This window comes from Electrona antarctica (genome assembly GCF_951216825.1).
Source record: "Electrona antarctica genome assembly, chromosome: 11".
Lineage (NCBI taxonomy): Eukaryota > Metazoa > Chordata > Actinopteri > Myctophiformes > Myctophidae > Electrona > Electrona antarctica.
In genome coordinates, this window is record NC_136792.1 from 38,216,141 (window position 1) to 38,240,082 (window position 23,942).

The window sequence follows — 23,942 nt, forward strand, 5'->3', positions numbered from 1 at the left end:
AAGCAGATGTGAAAAATGCAGGTCAAAGGTTTGTCCTTGGCCTCTAGGGAGTGTGCATGCAACGTTTCAGGCAGATCGGTGCAGTTTTAGGTCAAAATGGTGAAAAGCTGCCTTATGGTGGTGCTATAACAGGCCGTTCTGGAAAATTTGGGGCAGAGGTTCATTGTTGGCATCCAGGGAGTGTGTGCAAAGTTTAGCATCGACCGGGTTAACGGTGCCGGAGATTAACTGGTAACGGACGGACGGACACGGACGGAGTGTAAAAGATACTCTCCCCATGCCTTCGGCTGGTGGAGATGAAAAAAGCTAAAAGTTGATCTACAGTGCAGTGTTCCCTTAGTTTTACTGGTGGGGTGGGGACCAGGGTGAGACAAGAAGATGGAGGCAGCATTGAGTTCAACATTCTGACAGCCTGGGGAAGAAGCTGTTGCACAGCCTGGTAGTGTTTGTGAGGATGCTTCTGAACCTCCTGCCAGATGATAGAGGGACAAAAAGCATGTGTGAGAGGTGTGAGAGGTCCTCCGCAATGCGTTCCAAGCAGAGCATGTGTGGAAAATCTTTTCGATGGAAGGGAGAGAGACACAGATGACTGTCGAAAGGGGCTGAGGGCCTGCTGCTTCACCCACCGCAGGAAGTGCAGTTGTTGCTGGGATCTCCCGACCAGAAAGCTGGTGTTGGGGGTCCAGAAGACGTCCTCCATGATGAGCCCTTTGATGTACAGTGGGGAAGTAGTCAGGGCTGGACCTTCTAAACTAAAGTCAACAATCAACGTTGTTTTGTCGACATTTAGATACATTATTGTTCTCCGACAGTTGTTCCACCTCCTCTCTGTAGGATGTTTCATTGCTGCCACCGATGAGGTCCATCCAACAGTGGTGTCATCCATAAACGTAGTGATGTGGTTTGTACAAGAAGTGCAGTTGTGGGGTCAGTAGTGTGAACTGAAGGGTGCTGAGTGAGTGCACAGCCCTAGGGAGGGCTGTTGTTCAGAACCAGTGTGCTAGAACTGCTGGTGCCAATCCGTACTGACTGGGGCCTGCTGGTGAGGAAATCCAGGATCCAGTTACAGAGGGTGGTGTTGAGTACCAGACGATTGAGCTTTCCTATTAGCTGCTGAAGGATGACGGAATTAAAACCTGAACTGAAGTGCATGAAGAGCGTTCGTGTGTTTTTCTGGCACAAATAAGTTAAGGCCAGATGGATAGCATGTGAGAATGCATCCTCAATGGAGCAATTTGTGCGATATGCAAACGGCATGAGGTCAAGTGAGGCGGGAAGACTGGATTTGATGATTTTAAGGACTAGCCACTTAAAGCACTTCATAGTGATGGGTTCAATGTTACAGGGTGGTAGTCATTGAGGTCAGACATTACAGACCTTTTAGTCAGCAGTCGGATGGAGGTGGTTTTCAAGCAATGTTGAACACCTGCTCGGCGGGACAGACGGAACACCTGGTTGTCTGGCAGAGCTCAGTGTGCAGTGCCTCAAACCATGCATAGAAGTTGTTGAGTGCATCCTTGAGTGAGACATCTTTGACACAGGCACGCAGATATACCTGTATGGTAATACCTGGACGGATTACCAGCACTAATGGAAATGCCCTTCAGGCACTTAATTAGTTGTCACAGGCAGCACATTTTGGCACGCAGCCAAAAATGTGTTATACCTTGGCATAAGTATTGTAAGAACATCTCTTGTCAACACTATTCAACGCCATCACATGATAAAGAAAAAAAACACACCAAAAAAAACACCAACATGTACAACACAGCCGTCTATCTGCCTGTCTGGCTCCCTATAATACCACCTTAGTGTTTGTCTTTAGTGTCTTGTTCAGTCTTGAAATGACCTGGATGGAAGATGTTTGTCTTTATATTCTTATCTGCCCTAGAAAGTGCTGCTTGTCAGGCCACTGTAGCACTATGAAGTAGCAGTTTTATATCAAATGGTGTTACTATGGATCTTGTTTCTCAAGCCAGCCAACTATTGCACATCTTAAAAAGCTATACAGTCTGAAAATATGCCCCCTGAAAGCGGTTCAAAGGAAGTTGTCATTATTTGTCATTTCTATTCATGAAAGTTTATAAATACAATATATTTTCTCCATTTCAGCACAAGCTGTGTATATGCTTAGTCTAATTTGGATTGATTTATGTGAGCTAAACGAAGTGGGGGTGAGGTGGACATTTAGTTTAATGCCTCAAACTGTCAACAGTCTGTTTCGAGAGACTACCATGAATCTATTATTTCAATCAATGCAGTCTAGTCTGTCCTCTCATGTATACCTGTCCCGTGGGGCTGCGTCCAACCTCGCTGTCTGTCCTGGGGTAGGTGTTAAACGGCCGGGTGTTTTGCTGAGCCGTTTTCATCACCCCCTCTGTGACCGGCAGGTTGGGGGTTCGAATGTTGGGCCCAGACAGCGGCCTCTTGTCCCGGGGAGACTGAGGGCTGCCGTCCCGTCCGGTGTAGCTGGACTTGGGCCTCCGGTCACCTTGCTGCTCCCTACGAACCACTGGGTCCTGGAGAGAGGGACGGGAGAGGAAGACATGAGGGAAAGATGTAGGGAGGGGGAGAGGGCAGAAATGGTGGCCAGAGGGATAGGACGGGCGGAAAGACAAGGTGGGTGTAAAGGAAAGAGGAGTTGTGGGGGGAAACAAATGGAATAGCAAATTCGCAAATTCAATAACCCAGCCATTTCTGAAGTGTAATCTTTGGCCAGGTGTAGCTAATCAATTACACATCAGGGCACTCCTCTGTGTGTGTGTGTGCATCTGTATGTCATTGACTGGGGTTTCCCAGGGGTCTGTACTGGGCCCTTCCTTATTTCCACCTACACCAAATATCTTTGCCGCAGATCTGCTATTTTCAAATGATACCAATTTGACGCATCGCTAGTGTTCATGTGGTTAAAATAACGGAGACTGAAGATTCAGGGAGAGATACTCAATTGTGACATCCATTTTACCAAGGTGTTGTACCATGGTTACCTGGTGTTGTTCCCGGGGCTCTCTGTCTCTATGGGGAGGAGGTGGGGGTCCAGACCCGGGCCTCTCCCTGTGGGATCTGGGCTCCTGGCCGCGGGGCTGCTGTTGGGGCCGACCCGCGACGGGATCGTCTCTCTGAGGTGGCCGAACTGCGCGCTGTCCTTGGCGGGGGTCCCCGCGGTCCCCTCCTTGATCCGGTCTGGGTCGATCTCTGAGGGACAACAGAGACAAGAAAAGGGTAGGGTATTGTATCGACTCTGGCTTGTCTTTAGATTTGTATCCATCTGGCATACTAGTGTAGAGTTGTGTTTTATCAATGACAGCAGCTATACAGCTGTACTAATGAAGTTTTGTTTGTTATTTTTTGCAATAGTAAAATATAGATACACGCTGGCAATTTGTGATCCAACACATTATAGTGTTAGTTCCTTCAGTGAATCTCTATGCAATTGACAGCATACAGTACAGGATATAGTTTTCATATTGAGAGAACAAACAACATAATTATGTAAATTACATCCTAGCAGGCTAACAAAACTTTGTTTTGCCAATTCTTAATATATACAAAAGGTAAATGGTGCATTTATATAGCATTTTATCCAAAGCGCTTTATATAGATTGTGTAACCCATTCATACACCGATGTCGGAGGAAACCATGCAAGGCACCAACCTGCACATTGGGAACAATTAAGGGTTCAGAGTCTTGGAGCCCGGGATCGAATGGGAACCTCACGGTTCCCATTCGGCTGCTCTACCTGCCACTTTACCCCTGAGCCACTGCCGCCCCATATATGGGACAATATGTGGATTGGCTGGCAATCTGAGTGGTAACCTTACTATAGTCCCATGCATCGGTGTTTCTATAGGTGTCGCGTTACTCGTTAGCATGTTTCCTGGTACCTACCTGTCGGTGTGTGGTTGTGGGTGTCTGTGGTGAGGATCTCCATTCTCTTGTCCTCCAGAGGAGCCAGAGTCTCGCCGGGGCTGGACAGGGGGGCTACCTCGTCTGAGTGAGTTGGAGCGAGTCACAGACATGTTGTCAAACTCGTCCAGCAGCCATGTCAGAGAGCCATCCACTCCCAGCTTACTGCCACGCACAATGGTCTGGAGACACACGCACACACACAGATACAAGCACATGGTCAGTTAAAAGCAACCACAAGCCAAAAGCTGCCAAAGCTTTGGGACTGGCTCGCAAACTGTCCAGTCAATGTTGATTCTACATGCTTTTGCATGTGATGTGACAGACAAGACAGTGCACTTTTAATTAAATTGTATTCCTCATAAAAGATGCAATTGCCTGGCCCTGTATCTCAAATGGTCAAATACTGTACATTTTTGATTAAGGAATATAATATGCCTTTTGTATTCTTTCTGTATATCAGCAAAATATAGATTTTTATGTTAGACATTGAGGGAAATTAAGATTCTCAGATTATTGTATGTTTTTGAATTACACCCGTACTGATGACCCCGTGACCCCCACCCACACACACACCTTGCGTGGCTCGACGGTGGTGATGACGGAGGCATCGATGAAGGGCTTGGGCCGCTTGGCTGTGTCCTCGATCAGGGATTGCCATTGCCGTGGCAAGCCCACAAATTTCTGCTCCTGCTCGTCAAAGTCGGTGTGAACGCGGTGCTCGAAGTTGGATGGCGCTGAGATTTGGATGCGAGACTTCTTCTTTTTGGTGAACATGGTGGTGGTGACGGCAGCAGGGGACAGAGCGCGAGGCTGCGGCCTAGCATCAGACCTGCAGGGAGGGAGGAAGGAGAGGTTCAGGTATTATAATGAATAATAATAATAATGAACTGCATTTTTATATCGCTTTTCCAAGTGTTCAAAGCGCTTTACAATGGTTCATTCATTCATACATTGGGAGGTGAAGCGGCGAACAGTCGACGCCAGCGCCCTCACTTCCCACATTCACACACCAATGTTGGCAAAGCTCACACCTACCAACTCATTGGAGGCAATGTGTCTTGCCCAAGGACACTTCGACATGTGGACAGGAGGAGCCGGGATTCGAACCGCCGACCCAGGGATCATTGGACGACCTGCTCTACCTCCTGAGCCACAGCCTCCCATTACAATTTGGATTCTAAAAATATTATTATTAACACTGGCGATTGTGGAATATTTTTTATATTTTATATTTATTACGGCATTAGGACATTTGATCGATTTTAAGGCACACGTCGTGCAATGGTCACGATCGGTGATTCTTCAAAGGTTTGTGAAAAACACAGGCAGTGTTTTAGTATTAATCCGTCAATAAATGTGTTAAAAAATACTTAGAAAGCCTGAAATAACATGAAATATACCAGAAGACACAGCGCTCTGGCCACGTTCAGGTTTTTAGACAGATATCTCGTGTTGCGTTTCTCAAACGAGCACTTGCCTGGTGGTCGGGCAACCTGAAAGCAAACTCCACCTGCCCGAGGTTTAATTTACCTGCCAGGGGCAGGTGGGCAACCCTTAGTGTCAGTGTCAACCCCTGTGTATGGATTAAAAATGCTAAACAGTATTGGCTCTAGGATAACAAATAATCTATCTACCCTCGCACGCTTTCCTTGACTGATGTGAAATACAGGGAGAGTTCGCAGCACAGTGCAGTGGAGGAAGTAAAATCTTCCAAAGTGCATGTTTCCTCGAACCAATTAGCATGTACAGCAGAAGCACAAGCAACAAATACACATAAGCTCTGGCCTCATATATGAAAACCACTTTGTTCTCTTTTGTTTGCATTGGACTATGTCCTTCATGGTCTGTCTGTAATGCTGAGCTTAGAAGGAAGGTGACACCAAGTGGAATCCCCCAGCAAACAAACAGGACACAATAACATACTATGGACAGAAACACTAACGCACAAGCTTCTAACATAATGTTAGGTCTATATCTGCCATATGTTTGCATTTGTGTCCGTTCTTACTTTGTACAGCTGTGTTTGGTAATTAAAGACAGAGGGAAGACAGGACAAGGTAAGAGTTGAGAGAAGATAAGGCAGAGTGCAAAAGATACAAATGTGGAGTACTAGTGTCACAGCCCATGCAAAACACTAACACACAGACTCCTCCATGTCTTAAGGCTATAGCAAAATGAATTTCTCATAGACTTTGAGTGGTGCAACCATAGGGTGCAGCACTCCAATGCCCAGCTTTGTCCGTCCCTCCCTACCCCTGTCTGTCTGTCTGTCTGTCTGTCTGTCTACTCTATACAGCACTTTGTGATGTTAAAAAAAGTTTTTTTAAGACTGAATTGACACAGCCAACTGGTTAGTATTCGTTTCTCTCTGCCTGAATAACAAAGTCATTGGCTTTAACCTTTTTCTGCCACAACAATATAAGTTGACATCATGACAAAACAGTCAGTTTCGATTCGGCTCAACAAACTTATAAAGAATGTGCTGTGGATTTGGACCTACAGTACAAGCAGGGACAAGTGGATTGCTCACTTGTTTTTCCCGCATAGCCACGCCTCTGCACAACAGAGCAGCAGAGGCACAAACATTAACAGAATGATGATCAGGGTGGGAAATAGGCACAAAACGTTAACCAACAGGCAAATTGGAAAGACCCGGCTCTAGCTGTTGTTTTTGACCGCTCTAGCAGACACCATCCAAAATAGTGAAATATTGACATTTTGACTTAACTGGCCAGTGGCCACAGTGGTTGGAACTTGGCAGACAACAAAGTCTAATTACATTTTCTGCTCAGGCAGTTGGCTCTGTTTATTCCACTGAGCTTTCAACGCTGACTGAGCATTCAACATCCTAGTGGCATTTAAACTGCTGTGACCTTTAGGCCCAGTTGAAGGTCAATGACTTACAGCAACTACAATAGACTCCCCATTGCTAATAAGACAAGCACTCTCTAACATTTAGCCTACTAATGGCAGCCAGTGGTCTCAACATCAGTCACAGACAGTTCTAAGTACTGCCGGAGGGAGGACAATCCATGGATCAACTCCTGAAAAGCAATGGACCGACAACAAAATGGTGTACTCAGTGTATGCTTGGATGCTGCTGGTGACACTTTCCTTTAAAGGCGGGTTGATGCTTCTATAAAGTAATGGTGTGAGACTGGGACATTGAATACTACTGTTGAGGAGTCAAGAAAACACTGTCGCCTTCATGTCTATGCAGCATGCACTTGAATATCACACACACACACACACACACACACACACACACACACACACACACACACACAAAAGGGAAAAAAAGAAGGCTGATCTCCATGTCCATGTACTAAAAACACATGACTTTACTTTCCCTGAATAGGCCTATTGCTCATATGAACGCTTTGTACTGTACCAATATGGAAAAGTATTCCTGTTTCCCCACAAATAATTATGTTAACAATTTAGACAGATACAGATATTATAGATATAAATATTAGATATATAAAAGAATAAGTTTCAATTCCCCACCTGGGAAAATGTCATATGTTTTGGTCTAAAAGGGGTCGCATGTGGGAATGCATGCTATACCAGCCAATCACTATTTTGTGAGCGAATGACAATGACTGTGTGGGGTCGGAGACCCACAGACACACTCAGTAAAGCCCCCTAGCTACAGTAGTCAAGAACATAGGGACACAAAGCTCAGCCCAGAACATGTTTCAATGGGCACACTCATTTTAAGGGTTACCGGGCGGGCATTCATGTCCTGTACCAGCATGGGCAGAGTTTGCACTCAATTTAAAATGGCTCTAAACCATTCAGAAAGGTCCACGTGGTGTTGGGACAGATCAAATTGAGTAAACAGAGGCAGGTTTGTTTTGTCACAGTTACAAGCTCCTTATATATTATTCAAGATTGCATCACTCGCTTCCTTTTGCCGTTCTCCAATCCAATCTCCATCCATCTTGTAGACAGGATTTAAAGGGTCCCAGGCATCCTTAAACAAGTGAAGCCACACAACGTTTTCAGCAGAAAAAGTTACATATTACACATTCAATTTACAGTCGGTATTCATATACTGTCTCTTGCTTTGCTTTGCTTTTAACCCATTTAGGCCTGACCTCAAAACTTTTAAAAAATCTTCTAAATTCTCCAGTTTTCTGAAATAAATATTTTCACGATTTTTCAAAAATAGCAGACCTACAAGCTCGTAGCGTGCCACTCGGTGGCGCGCTATGAGCTTGTAGATCTGCTATTTTTCAATAGCTAAATTATAACAATGTTTAAAACACCAAAAGGGGTTCCCGTCCAGAATGGGTTCATTGAGCCAGAGTTAAAATATTTGACTGACAGATTGGTCAAGTCAAGTACAAGAACCATGTGGTATGTTTACTATTGTTCAGACAGAGCAGAAAGACCTACTGTTTGTTGGACACACACACACCATTGCTTTGTCAGTGGATATCAAAGGAGACACTCCCTTTGGTCAAACAGCGGCCTGCCAGTGTGTTATTATAACTAGCTGAACAGATACAAGACCGTTCTTAAAAACAGACCAAACTGGCCACTAATGTTTATGATATAATATACTGTACAGCATCTGGTCCTCCTTCCTACCGATGACAACCAATCAGAGCTCATGTTCTTGTTGGTTTATGGCAGCACAATAATCGATCACCTGTAGTGTGCACACTAATTGTGGCACAATTAATCACACACACACTATCAATACCCAAGAGTATTGATTGCTGCATATAATACATACACAAGTAGCCTATAAAGACATATACCTACATTCTAAATCAGGGGTGCCCAAAAGGTAGATCGCGATCTACCAGTAGATCACAAAGTGGTAGACCACATATATATAATATATATAATTTAAATAAATCACACGCGTGTGAACTGAGTGGTGCAACTCCATGACTCCAGACCCACAGGAACGTGCCCAGGGTGCCGGCCCGGTTCCGGCGAGCCGCCCCGTGTCCGAAACAGTCGAGAAATTACAGAGTTACTGTGTGGGGGAATTAGCAGACAACTCTCTCTCTCTCTCATATATTTATTTTTGTGGGTAGATCTTGTTGAGCTTGTTATTTTGAAAGTAGCTCTCAAGTCAAAAATCACACCAGTGTGAACTGAGTTGTGCAACTCCGTGTGGGGGTCCCCAGAACTTCCAGAGCCAAAGGAACGCGTCCAGGGTGACGGGCCGGTTCCAGGGAGCGGAACGAGAGGACATGAGTCATGTGGTTGCCATAGTCCAAGAGCTGCACTACAAACCCACTTCACAGACAGTCAGACTATTTGAAGTGTAACAGGACCCCACCCAGAAACACACTGAGACAACAGTGGTCTAGGCTAGTGTTGCACGGGATGACCTGTAACCCACGGGATCCGGTGGGGCGGCCAGAGCGTAGTGAAGACATTTTAACTTTATTGGCGAGGCGGGTTGGGGCGGGTTAAATCATGTATAAGGGGATTTTACTTGTCCTGCGTGGAAGTTTGGTAAACAAATCAAGAGTGCGCACCGCAGCATACTGGACTGTTGTGTGGAGCTGTTCTGTGCTCAGCTGGGCTTCACCATGGCTATTTTGCAATGACGTTGATCTCCTCCTATAACTATCACCAATAAATCCAAAAACAGTGCGACTGTGAATACTTCCATGGTCGGCCTTACTAAAAGGTAACATGCACAAGTGTGACAAATGAATGTAGGCAGTAGGCGTGTTACGTCAAATGTTTTGATCCATTGAATACGGTAGAATTATTATACCCAACTACCACAGACTGCAAGGCTTTGGTGATAGGTCACTGCCAGGTTTTCGTGTAACACCCTGGACCTTGCGTGCTTGCCAGTGACATTATTAGCTTTAGGCAAGCACCTTTTTGACGGAATAAAAGCAGCATTTAATGATTCAGTGTATTTAATGTATGGGGTGGGTTGTGAAAATTGATGTGGTGGTGCAGGGCGGGCTGAGATGAGTCAAATTATTAATACTTGCGGGACCCGCGGGTCATAAGAAACCCTGACCCGTGCAACACTAGTCTACACTACAGTCAACTCAACAATAACATGGCTACTCCACCATCAGGTAAAAACCCTTGCATGACGTTGACACAAACAAAACCAATCATACGCCTAGGATTGAATCCTGTCTACAGACACCCACCGTACCAGTCTCCTAATGTTTATCTCAATTGGAGGGGGGTCAAGAGTAGGACTAGATTTGATTGTAGCGGTCAACAGTAGAGGAGCAAACCTAACCCGCTACTAGGGTTGGGATTCGGAACCGGGTCCATTTCAGACCCGGTTTCGACATTGCGGATCCGGAGCTGGTTCCATCGTTTTTTTATTAACGGTTCCCCAAACGGTTCTCATCAGTCGTCATTTAGCTCTGCTGTGTCTGTGCATACATACAAGCAGAGCCTGGGGTGACGTCACCCCACCTACATGAGTGAGTGGGGTCGGCGAGGATACGCCCACTGTTCTGTGCATTCAGCAACTGGTCACCGCCGCAGAGCGAGTGGGACAGTATGTCGAAGAGATCTCCAAAGTGTGGTTAACAGAGAGGGAAATGACTCTGAGGCTGAGCACGCAAAGTGCAATAAATGCGATGCTATAGTTCCCTGCAATTAAAGGTTGTTGCAACTTGTACCAGTTGCACCACGTCCACATTGAGGAAACATCTCAAAATCAATATGCCTACACGAGTCCACAACTCACGAGATGAATCTAGGCACATCGCGTTTGAGAGCCATGCGGAAAACCGTGCCCGCACTCCCCGCAGCTCCACCACAGCCGGCAGGGGACGAGGATGATGCAAGGCTGGTTCCCCAGGCTAGTAACGTAATAGAAAATAAAAACTACTACCGTCTACAGAGCTTTTCATTTAATAGGCGTATTGTACAACTGTTGTTAATGGTGTTAATTTAGAACGCCAATGACTTGAGTCTTTCTGTCTGATATTTCCTGGTCACTTACTAGAAACAAATGACTGGGCATACAAAACCCTAGGTCTCAATCATTAATGTTTTAATTTTGACAGCAATAGGTACAGTAAATATTGGTGCACACAAGCTTGAGGCTTTCAATAACTAGCGCAGCTTTGAGGTATGTGGAAAAATATGGAAATCTCACAGATGTGGCTGCAGGGAATTTCACTGATCATCATTACACAAAGTGATGCAATGTTGATGATGATTAGCTTAGCCTTAATATTAGCGAGATGGATGGGCTGCCAATTTGAGTTATTGGTTGCCCCTTATTAAAAACAGGCAGTAAATAAATAGGCTTTGTAATAAGACACCACCAAGTGGGGATTGTGAAATATGTCAATCTCAAATTCACATATGGAAGTCTGGATGTGTGCAAGGATTGTGGCTTTCAAAATGGAGGCAGACTGTACTGCCTCCTCCTCGGAGTATCCAGAAAGTCTAACTTATACTTATAGAATAGCTGACCTTGTGAGCTTGTAGATCGGCTATCAGCTGCAAGAGAATATCAATGTCTTAGTTGCAATCGGCAAGATATGTGGAGCGATAAAGGTTTGAATCTCAGAGGAGCCACAGGTGCTCCAAGGCAAACAGATTACAGAGCCACCAAACTCAAAGCTCATATGAGGTTCACTAGGCGACAGGTGCATGACTGATTGTTTGAAATAAAAATATCACACCCGTGTGAACTGAGTGGTGCGACTCCCCTCTCCCCCTGCCTCTCTCTCTCTCTGTAATTAGCAGGCAACAGTGCAACACTATCTCTCTGTTTCTGGCACAACAGCGCCACTTTTCCCCCTACTGGTACTCAGTCACATAGGTGAGGACGGACATTGCTGTTCCTTGGAGTGGTTGCACCACTCAAAAATGCCAAACTGAGAGTGGAAATGCGTATTTATTGCAGCACAAGGTCTATCGTTTGCACTTCATATATAGCTCACTGCTGCATTCTCTAGTATGCTACACATGTTTCTTTATAAACCATCCTGTGAGATAACTTCTAAGAAGTTAAAGTAGACAGACACATGCACACAGCCACTAGTGGGGCATTCAATTAATCCATATGGCAATATATAGATCGAATCGATCGAGAAGGCTGCTGTATCGATACGGCAATAAACGCCATGAATTATCTGGGTGATGCAATGTTGACAAACGTACCTCTGTTTAACGTTAAAGCCCCCCTTGCAAGTTGCAATGCACTCCCTTCCCAGACCCCTTGTTAGGATGTTTAGACATTTTATTTAGATTTAAAGATCTCTGTGGGTTCTGAAAGTGTTTTATTGTTTTTATGCAACATGGTCATTATTTTGAATAAACGTATAATAGATACATATCGATATATATCGTATCGCGGCCTCTGTATCGTGATACTACATATCTATCGTGAGATTGCAAGCAATATCCACACACCAATGCAGACATGTGGGAGCAGACACAGACTGCTGCAGGCAATTTGATAAACTTTTGCAAGATGAACATGAAGGCAAAAGCGAGCAAACAAAAAAGATGCAGATTAATAGATAGATACATACAGCAACTAGCAAGCAATGTTAAACAGCAACTGGCTGGCAGTGTACACCTGAGTCAATGAAAGGCTTGGATTAGACGGGTGTTAGTGGAACAGGTGAGCTTCAGGCAGATTGTCAAAGTGATTGACAGCTGCAACAACAGGTGCATAGTACGGTAGTACCTTCCCCCTTAGGCCAGAAAGCGCCAGCGTAGCCAATCAGACACTTTCCCTGGCTGGCAGAACAGAAAAGTGAAGAACACAAGGCTAGGTGAAACCATACAGACATACATAAAGGCTAGATGGCTCGAGGCGGCCATCTTGCTGCAGTTCTACAGTACAGTACGTTCTGTGGTAGCTGTTGATCAACTCAAACAAAAATACTCATAACTTGCTCAAATTTACACAGATTTACAAACGGTTTGGTTTATTACAAATGTTATCACCGTGGCTATGATTCAGGATGCGTATCTGCTTAATGTTTTTTTTATATGAACGTCATATAAAAGCATATATGTATGTTTCTGAGGTTTATAACAAACCAAACCGTTTGAGCTGGACTGCAGCAAGCTATGGGTGAAACCTAGCATATGGGCTGGCTGTGTCATGTATGGGCAATGCATGAAAGTGTAGGCAATTTGTTAAAGGCATAGTCAGTGTAGTATCTAGAATGTGAATGTTTATCTGCAATTTTGTGTGTACACTACCTGTACTATTATAATGTTAGCAACCCCTGGGCCCTGATGCAAAGCAGAAACAGACTCGCTAGACAAAAACATAACAACAGCTCACAGACCCTGTCGGTCACCACCACAACACCCCGTGTTGTGGTGATGGATCCATCCATGGATTCAGACTGGTAGTTCAGTCATATATTAAGCAAGGGATGATATATGCCACGCCGGTAGTTGTTGAGAAGTAACACATCATGACAATATTTCTCAACAACTACCGGTGCGTATATTATCCCGCTTATTACACGGCTAGTTAATAAATAAATACATTTACCCAAAACGCCAAAAGTAACAATTATTCATATTTAATTGCTTACGATAATGAAAGTATTGTAAGTGTTGTGCTGGGCGGACACAGAATTAATGATTAAACGTAACGTTAGTACTGTGGTTGTACTGCCGTAGCGTACTAGTCTCTTGCTGTAGCTGCAATGAGCGCATGCCGAGTCCGGCTGAGACTAAGGTGCAGTCGCTGGTCGTCTATACATTGCATCCCATCGCGGGAAAACTTTTTCTCGTCTTATAATCAGAGTAGTCTTATATTCGGGACGATACGATACTTACTCAACCGGCAAGGTCTTGCTCAGAGTGAGCACTAACATGGCTGGTACCACTACCTACCCAGAGAGGAAGAGCCACAGGTGTCTTGTCTATTCTGACTAGCACACTACTCCGTTACCCCAATACTTTAGGTTGATTCACGCATTCACCATATGATGATGTAAACTAAATATAGATCAAATTGAAACTGAAGGAAATGAAAAGGATCCTGAAGTGAACAATGAATTGCATACTGAGCCAAATTATATTTTAGGTGTGATTTGCAACAGACTTAACCACCAGGAAATGTCCTTTTGCCCAATATCAATCATACAAGGTCTCATCCTCCACAGACTCTCTCTATCGCCACTTTCTTAAACGTAGAAGTCCCACTGAGATTCCATGTGCTAGTTTGCAGCGAGTACGGCAAAGAAGATTTTAAGCTTAGAAGGCAATGAAATGCATCATCATCATTGTAGGGCTGTTTAAAATAAAATGCTGTCTGCCTTGCCTATAAGCCTATCTCACAGAATTTCCCCGCCCCCCTTAATACGCCCCCTTTCGGGGTTAGTGGTGATAGCGTGACGTCACTCCATAGACGCTTCATGTTAACAGAGGTAATTTAAGAAGTCTACAACTTTTGTTTTCTCAAGGTAAGGTTTGTTCTATCTGTTCGAGCTGATTTACCATATTGTTTGCTTCATAATAATATTGGTCTGTCACATTTTTACATTAGAAAATGTACTTAGATTCTCCAGAGAAAAAAACGTGTAAATGCTCATGTTAAAGTCACCACTATTTACCGGAAGTGGGCGTGAAAAACGGGCTGTGAGATAGGCCTATTGCCTTGTAGTTAAAGAGAAATACAATGCTGTGCTCTGACATTCAATAGGGCGCACACAAAACAAACACACAGCAATCCAGAAGTTAGAGGGCCCCGGCCTCTGCTCACAGACAAATTAACAGATCCCTCCCTAAACACAACAAATACTCCAGTTCCCAGTTATGGTTTCCATCTCTCTCTCTCTCTTGCATCTCACTCTTCTATTGTCTCTAGTATTCTCTCGTCTCTCTCCCTCCCACTCATTACCTCCCCCTATATCCTGTTCTGTCCACAGCAACTGTCTTTTACAAGCACTTTCCCCATCATCTCCAATTCTCCATACTCCTTTGCTTCTCTACCAAGTACACCACTCGCCCCCTTGACTGTGTCTATGCCCCTCTCCCTACATTCCACTAGTGGCCTGTGTGTTGTGTATGCCTGGCTGAGCAGTGAGAAAGACAGGGCTGTGAGAGGGACAGAGACAGACTGATGAGCTCTGCTCTGCCTCCACTACGGTCCCTGGGATAGCTGCACTTCCCATTGAAGTAGATGTGTGGTCTCTCAGTGAGAACATACAGTCAGTGACAGTAACAACAACACAATAAATGATTTTATTGGCATTCGGTGAAGGAACAAACACCCTCCCACTGTCTTCAAATGCAGTGACCAACTTTTATTTAGGGAAACAGCAACGTTTCGGCCTTCCCTAAATAAAAGCTGGTCACTGCATTTGAAGACAGTGTGCGGGTGTTTGTTCCTTTTTCAATTTTGGTCACCGTACCCTCTCCTACGCACCTGTCGCCTGTAGGTGTGCAAAAGCCTTGCTTTTTATTGGCATTTGGTGAAAAAAAAAAAAAGTTTTCTTTAATCTAAAATATCACGTGCGCAAATGTTTTGGATTGCGTCATCGCGAGGAGACGCACAACACAACACAGCATGGACCTGTGTACCGTGTCGGTCGTCTGCCACAAATAATTCGATTGAATACTAAATCATTTGCAGACATAATTCAGGAGGTGAAACAGTGCCGGTGTCGGTTTTCATCCGCAGAAGGGAGACACGACCAAATCCCAATCGGAAACCAAAAAGTATTTTTTGTTAGTCCTTTTCTTCTTTCTCCTGTCATCCTGTTGAGACCGGGGAGGCGGGTGGGCGCGGGGACAGGGGCGCGCATGGCAACTGGTACGAGAATTAGTGAGTCGCAGGTAACACAGTGGGTAGGGTGATTTGCCCTTGCATTTCCTATTTTCCTTCGTGTTATCAGGGTTCATATAGGCCTATTGCAAGGACTGGTACTAACATACATTAGCTAGAGCACAAGGGACTGTTTCTAGCAACAACAAAAAAGACCAGGCTAAACAAAACTCCTAATGTCAATGCATTCTAGAGAATGATACACAAGAGCTACCAATGAGAAGTAGGCCAACATGGATTATCTCCATATTTGCCAGTTTTTCCCCCTCTCTTTTCTTTGTTTGGTAGTCACAAAACTACATAACTGATGCATTTGATATGACAAGGTAAAGTTTCTTGGTGCAAAATTGGGAAATGAACAAAAGCTAAACTGGGTGGTCCGGAGTGGGAAAGGTGGGTCACCACAAGGAGGATATACGATACACCGTTTCATTAGCATAAAGCAACACAAAACACTAAGGTCTCTGGGGAGCTTCAAATGCTTGTGTTCAATTTCCAGTGAGTTTCCAGAAAACCACCATAGTTTAGTCTGCGATGAGGAGGACTCAACACTCAAGTCACTTGACTGTTGAAGTGTGTTGCAGGAAGCGTTTCTTGGTTTGTAAGAATTATCTATTGATGTTTCTTTGTATTGTACTATGACATTTTATACTAAACAAAACAAAACCTGCACATCTATGCACAAAACAAAGAAATGCTCGAACTATCAGCACTCCACCATCCCTCAATTTCCTTGGGACCAATTTGAAAGACCCCGCAGTGGGTCCCAGGCCTGGTACTCATTACATTGAAAACCACCGACACTGAGATATCAAATAGCCTACATCTTCGTGTAACAAATCACAAAACTGCTCAGAGAACGATCAGCAGTGACAATTATCATTCCGATATTAATATTTCAGTGTCAAGCAAGACTAATTGAGCAGGATGACTTAAAGGGATAGTTTGACTTTTTTGACACAAGCTGGTGGGAATTACTAGTAGTGATGTTGTGGCTGGATGCATGGGCAGAAGGAGTGAGCAATAATCACCCTTGTGTCTACTCTGTTTGCTGCCGTTACATTTATCTGATGGGCTGCAAAGCATCTAGGACAAGTAGCAATATGTCTGAATGCCTCTCGCCTAGTGTGTAACTCACAGACACAGTAACCTTGTGACAATATCCTCCTGATCTATCCCAGTTTACCGTAAGTCCCGCCAGCCAAATTCAACCCTTCTAAATAAATATAGCCTTTTAGCCCTTCAAGCTATAGGCCTACATTATGTTATTCTAAGCATAATGTGTAATCTTATCCAAGGCATATTGGACTCACCATTGTGTTTATTACCACAACGTTTATTAACACATACAGCCACATTTTTAGGCTCACAACAATGCTACTTTTTAAAACCACAGTAATCTCTGTCAAAACGTTGTGGTAGTCCTGGTGTTGACTGGAAGAATGCCAGAGGAAACCATTACTCAGACAAAGACAACACCTCATCAGTATCAGTCACAACACAAAGCCCATGCTTCCCACGTCCGTTCCCTAATGATTTTTCTCTCTACAGTGCCAGTGAAACATACCAATGACACATGCCCTGCATAGCGCTCTTCCCCTCTAGACACCAGTAACACTTGAGGGTTGAAAGGGCAACATAAACACACTTGAATACAGCCAAAACAAAACACAGACCAGATGGATTATTGGTGCGATAGATGACAGTATCAAAATGATACTAGGCTAATTAACAGAGGCTTGTTGAACAGCATCTTGCACTATATCAATGACAAGAATATGTAGGCAGACTATGCTCAACAATTTCATTCTCTCTCAACCATGGCCAACCATGTTACACTTGACAAGTAGCCTAATCCTAACACCTCAACATGTCAAACTTCTAAAACATACTAACCTAGTGCAACATTTTTTTGTATAAATGAATGCCCAATTTATACTTATCACAGTATCACGCAAAAGTCGTGAAAATAGCCACCAGGTTGAAAGTGGTTACATCCGTCTGTGGATTTTATAAATATATAACCAATGAAAATGTTAAGCAGAGCTTGTGACTAAATAATAACTACATTGGATCCATTTGGAACAAAGGCTCTTTTTTCCATGTCCTGAAAAGTAACGGTTTTGAACATACAAGGTTTCTACCCAACAGCGACGACATGCTGATGTTATGCAGAATCCCCCACCCAACAGGCAACAAGGGGAAAATCATCTTTACATCGAATCACTGCAAATCCTTTCATCTACCCAACTGACTTAAGATTAATTTCAAGGAGGACAAGCACTCATTATGGTGTTAGACAGACCGCTATGCGATTCTGCTAAACGTTAAAACTTATCTGGCTATTCTGTAAACCCTCTTATCAAAATATGAAAGGCAACACAAGTAAAATCACAGACACACGCAAGAGAAGACTAATAGGCACTAATTAGACTCAACTCCAAGAGATCCTTATGTAGACTAAATCCTTCCTCGATCCCCAATCAGCTGACCAACACCGGCAGTTCACAGGTCATGGTGTCATGCAGGGGTGTTTAACCACTTAAGCTCCTATATACTTTGTTGTATGACAAACGGCAAAAAAATGTTTATCTACATTGCTGCATGTTGTGAGCTTGCAGATGTGCCATTTTCACAATTTAAAATACAAAAAAAGAATGATAATATTTTTTCCTTATGGACATTCCCGAAATGGGGACACCTGAGTTAATGTCTAAAAAGCTCAGTGGCTTTGAGGTTAGAGTGTGTCTGCCCTGAGATTTGTAGGTCGGGGTTCAAATCAAAGAGTATAAAGATGGGACCCAATACCTCCCTGCTTGGTACAGATTCAATTGGGGTTAAGTCCCTGTGACATACACTGTTGTGTGTTGTCATGTCCAGGGGGGTGGTACTTGTACAGTACATGCATACATCATGGCATTGGCTGGGGGATGTACTTAGTTGACTGTACATCAAGCCGAATCTTGCTACAGTAACGGGTAACAAAAATAGGCTCTTCCCTATGGGGTTCTGTTGGTAAGGCAGAGGGATTATGCAGTACTAGTTTAAACAAATGCAAAACTCTGATAATCAATTTACCGGACTACAGGAAAAAATGTCTACTTTTGCATTATTTCCACAAATCACGTGCTGACCACTTGACCAGTGCTGGACCATTAACAGCAGATACCATATGGCAACCTGATAGGGCTGTCTGGGTGACATGACTTCATGATATCACAGCCTGGGCCGGTTTAGCGGTCCAGGCACCTTGGCTGGTAATCCAGCATGACAGTGTTTGAGTTTGAGTCCCGATCCCGACAAACTTTTGTGTGTGTCGTCCCCTGTCTCTTTCCCCGTTTCCCCATCTACCTTACTGTATTCTATCAATAAAAGGTTAAAAAATATATATATATATCATTAAAAAAATATATATATCACGATTATTTCAAACTTTTGAAGGAAGGTTGCGAATAATGAACGATTCTTTCAAAACAAAAACTAGTGGAAAAATAGCAGATATACAAGCTAAAATACATGGTAGTGGTTAACAAAAGTAATCAATTCAATCGATTTAAAAATATTAGATTTTTTTTTAATGTTGATTCCTTGATAAAAACCTTGCTTCTCGATTATTGGTTTGAGATATTTTCAGATAATTTCCCAGCCCTACGACCCGATAGCCGAATCAGGACTCGTACAGAATTAGCGTAAAACTCTCTCTTCAGCGTGTCCCACGGCCGGCCGTGTCATTCCCCTGCTCTATCAAATAAAGCAGAAATGGGGAAATGATGAAATCTTTAAAAAGCAGCAGATAGATTAGATACCGGGTGCTTCTCATTCTGCTCTCCTGTGCAGGTCTATTAGCAATTTTTCTGTCATTTAAATAAGGATTTTGACAAAAGGCAGAAGCTAACCTTTACGTGGCTGGGAGAGTAAACCAAGTTACCAGCTACACAGAAAATCTACCAGCCGTTGGCTACTTTGTCTTTAATGTGGAGTCATTACTCTCAATGTACCGTAAGCTGTGCCTGAAGTTGGCAGCAACATTGCTCATCATTCCATGAGACAAACAATACAAGCTGGCCCCTGGGATGTTAAACACCACAAACTGATGCTTTAAAATCTGGGATGAAATGAGGACATAGAAGTATTCTGGGTTCCATTGTTGCTCGGAAGCTCCAACGTTAGCTGGCTAGTGCTGAATCAGGGGTGATAATTAATAGCCTGTTCTCACACTGGTAGAAGCCAGTTGTAGAGCGAGAGAGAGAGAGACACACACACACACACACACTTTAGTTTTCTCCCTGTGCTGTACAAACACTTATTGTGACCTTGGATCTACCTACTCTGTGATGTAACTACTAACTACATCAGCCTGTTCATTGGTACTGTGTGTGTGTGTGTGTGTGTGTGTGTGTGTGTGTGTGTGTGTCTACATTGTACTAAGTGGGTCTACATCTGTCAGCTATTACAGTAAATGAGGGAGTTAAGATTAGACACCCACTTGCTTCACTTCTTAAGAGTTCCCATGACACACAACGGCACAGTCCTACAAATAAAAACAATTATCAAGCAATATATGCGAGTCCAAACGTAGTTAGTTATAGTAGTTTTGCAAATGTTTTTCACGCATAGTTTTTACCTGAACCACATGCCTAATTTGGGGGTAACATTCACGAAAAATAACGGATATACAAGCTCACAGCAAATCGTTATGAGCGCTTGTAGATCATTATTTTTGAGTGAAAAAGTAGAGTTTAACTGGTTAAACAAGCAAAATGTATATTTTGCCACTTTGCCACTCAAATACCCACTGTAAACTCAAGGTACAAACTGTTATTGTTTCTTAAAAATGACACCAAAGTAACCAACCCAACTGCCACAGAATGTTTATAGCATTATGAACAGCAGTGATCTCACCATGTGTGACCCACAGCTGCTGTAACAAATGTTTGTCATTTTGACAAATCACTGAACCCCTCCCGCCCCCAAAGCCCTCTCTTTCTGATTTCAGCAGTCATTCGACTTTGAGCAATTTTTTTTAACACAGACATGAAAACAAAGGCAGTGTGCAAAGCACAATCATTTCTGTTGTCCCAGCACACACACATCGCCAACACATGTGAACTGTAGCCTGATAAGGCCATGAGAGTGAACGATGGAGTTTCTACTCTAGGCCTCACAGCTGCCGTGGTCATCGGTCACAGGTTCGGGTACAGTACACAAGTGCATTTGTCCTTTTGTAACAAATTTGTAGTGTAAATTTAAAAAAGGTGGTAATACATTTGTTGATTTGTACACTCTCATTTGCATTAAGGAGTCTGACTTTTACTAAAGTGAGGTCCGGGGGTCCTTGGCCAGAGAACCTGCAGCCAAACACGTTAATCATTTGGGGGTCCTCTGGGTAAAACAAAGGCGTGAGAAACGGCGCTTTACTGTATAGCAAAAGTTGGACAAACAAGTGCTCAACAAACAAGAGGCCGCCCCATTGAAAAATAATTTCACTCCCACGCAGAGTGGTTGTGTTCCTGTGTTTTGACTGACAGCTGAGTCCTGGCAGACTGGGAGGTACAGTAGGGAGAGATGGTTTAAAGTAACTGAGTGCATTTACTCAAGTACTGTACTTGAGTACAGTTGTACTGTACAACTTTGCGATATTTTTACTTTACAATTTTGGCATTTAGCAGACGCTCTTAATCCAGAGCAATTTACTTTACTGGAGTATTTCCAATTTTCAGTACTTTTACTTCTACTGCACTAAATCTCAGAGGCAAATATTATAGTATGTTTTACTCCACTACAATTATTTGAAAACTTTAGTTATTAGTTACTTTGTAGATTTTGATGATTACTACAAAAGATACAGTAACCACTTCTTCGGCCCTATACATTTAGACTTTTCGAAAATAGCCCCTACAAGATGGTAGATATGCCATTTTCAAAGGATTATTACACATTTCATGCATTTGGGACCTGCACAATGAGCAATTTTACTTGAAGTACATTTTGATACAAATACTGTTGTACTTTTACTCAAGTACATTTTTAATTCCAGACTTTTACTTGTAACAAGAGTATTTCTACATTGCAGTATTGTCTTGATACCATTTAAGAAAAGTGATGCTAGAAAAGCGAGTGCTTTTTTCCACCACTGATTAATTTCCACACTGTCTGAACGAACACTATAAACGTATAGAGTATAATAGACCTTTAAATGAGCGCCTGACTCGGCTTTTCCTTTCCATACAACACATGCCACTGCTGTCCAACATTACAACAAACAAGTAGGCTGGCTATAAATCATTCTAATAACAACAACGTAGCCGAAAAGTCCGCGCTACTTACGTTCGCTTATCAGTCAGCTATTCAGTTGCTCCAACAACGGTCCAACAACATTAATCCACCTGATCTCATGTCGCCAGAAGGCAGCACAAACACCAACACCGCCGCGACACGAAACGAATAGCAGCAGTGTACTGTCTGTGTGTACACACAAAACAAAAGTACAGTAGTACACCGTAAAAAAGTTGTTTCCACGACGAGTCACGTCGTTGCCGTATTCCCCACGGTCCTCGTTTGTCAACAGTAACGTGTTGTTACCGGAGGGAACACGACAAGTTCTATCGAGGAGGAAGCGACTGCGATAGTAACTGAACTGAACTAATCTCTCTCTCTCTCTCTCTCTCTCTCTGGATACAAAAGTGTTGCGCTGCATTCCTCTGGCCCAGTATCATGACGTCACCGGGAAATAGGGGATTGAGAACACGCCCCCCTCGACTGAACTTGCTGCTACTGTAGTAGAGCCTGGGCGCGTGCGTGCGTGCGTGCGTGAGAGAGAGAGAGCACGCGCTCACTACAAGATGAGTGGTTGAGTCAGTGTCACAGGAGGATATTATTTGGCATACAGCTGATTCTGACAGCATTTTTAATTTAATGCTATTAATAGCCCGTATGATAAGACAGAGCGACAGACTTTTGTGAAATACCACGTCTATCTTTGATAAAGATGTATTACCGATGATGGCAAGGAGATTGTAGGGGGAGCGAAAAGGTCAACATTAAAGCATTGATACTGAGGACAATTTCTGGAAAACTTGTTTATATAGAGGAATATTGTTTATAGATTTAAGCCTCAGCATTGTTAATCTAATAGATCGTAATAAAACAGGAATCCCTCGTTACTTTGGTTTGAACTGTTTAGGAGGAAACGTTTGCATTAAAAGATACAGCAGATTTGTTTTTGCATGATAGGAACCAAGTGTGGCCAAATATTTCCCATTGCATCACGACTGAAATGGAAACAAGCTAATCTTAACTAAACAGTTCAGCCAGGTAACCGAAAAAATTGCAGCCAAATTGGAACTGGAACATTATCACATTGAATAGATCTTTAACTTATTATATATAATATCACACCCCCTTTAATGCAAAAACAGTGTCATCATATGGGTATAATAATAGAGTATCTCCATTCTAGAAGAGACAGCCAATACAGACACTGTAGTAGCAAAGAGCAAACATCTTCTTCCTTTTTTAAATCCTTTTTTAAAGGAAATATAATTTATCTGTGACCGGTCCGGCATCGGCTGGAAAAATCCGATCACCACTATTAAAATACATACCGGTACTAAATACGTACAAGATGATTTTAGCAGCTATTTGGCCAAACATTTTGAAATATTGATGTATCAGATAAGTCACTTCCAATTATCTGTCCCCTTGCATGTGAAGTTCATTCCATCCATACGCCCAGGCCCCACTTCAAAACATGTTTACCCCAGACATAAAAGATCTTTATAACAAACATGCACATCCTTCCCACTTTGATCAGATCCCTTGTGTTCATCAAGCCCCCTTCTTTTCAACAACATATTGAAATTAGACTATTTGAAATATGTTTTTATGTTTATTATAACAAAACCTAATTTTAACGAAAAAAACTTGTCCCAGACAGACTAACCTGCAGCTACGAGAGATTAGATTAAATCTAATCTAATCTAATCTAATCTCTTAATAAAGTAAGTCTCAGAGCTCTAGAAATTACTAGTGTGCGGATGTTTTTTTCTCCTCTTTGATGTTTATCTTGTAAACTGACAACAATGTGTCAATCTCAATAGGCCTAAGGAAAAGGCCTGTTTATGCTGCTCGGTCTGTAAAAATACAGACGGAACGGGAACAGGTCCACTTGACATATCAGAGCAAGGAACAACACAAACCGTAACCGTCCAATCCTGTGGTTGAGTTCAAACAAAGCATGCAGCAGCAGCACAGCCAATCAGT

The 23,942-nt window shown here is 43.1% G+C and overlaps 1 protein-coding gene across 2 annotated transcripts in view; it reads right to left on the bottom strand.

The window, feature by feature from the left end:
• The window catches only part of pak4 (p21 protein (Cdc42/Rac)-activated kinase 4), a 50,091-nt gene that overhangs the window by 14,608 nt on the left and 11,541 nt on the right, over positions 1 to 23,942 (bottom strand). Inside the window, exons 1-5 of one of the 2 annotated variants that reach the window (XM_079515019.1) lie at positions 22,008 to 22,322; positions 4,484 to 4,739; positions 3,890 to 4,089; positions 2,988 to 3,195; positions 2,286 to 2,519 (exon numbers count right to left, since the gene is read on the bottom strand). In XM_079515019.1, coding sequence (XP_079371145.1) covers positions 2,286 to 2,519; positions 2,988 to 3,195; positions 3,890 to 4,089; positions 4,484 to 4,684 — 843 coding nt within the window. In that variant the 5' untranslated portion in view covers positions 4,685 to 4,739; positions 22,008 to 22,322. Of the gene's footprint in view, positions 1 to 2,285; positions 2,520 to 2,987; positions 3,196 to 3,889; positions 4,090 to 4,483; positions 4,740 to 22,007; positions 22,323 to 23,942 lie in introns of those variants that run through there. The other variant, XM_079515018.1, reaches the window with a different exon arrangement.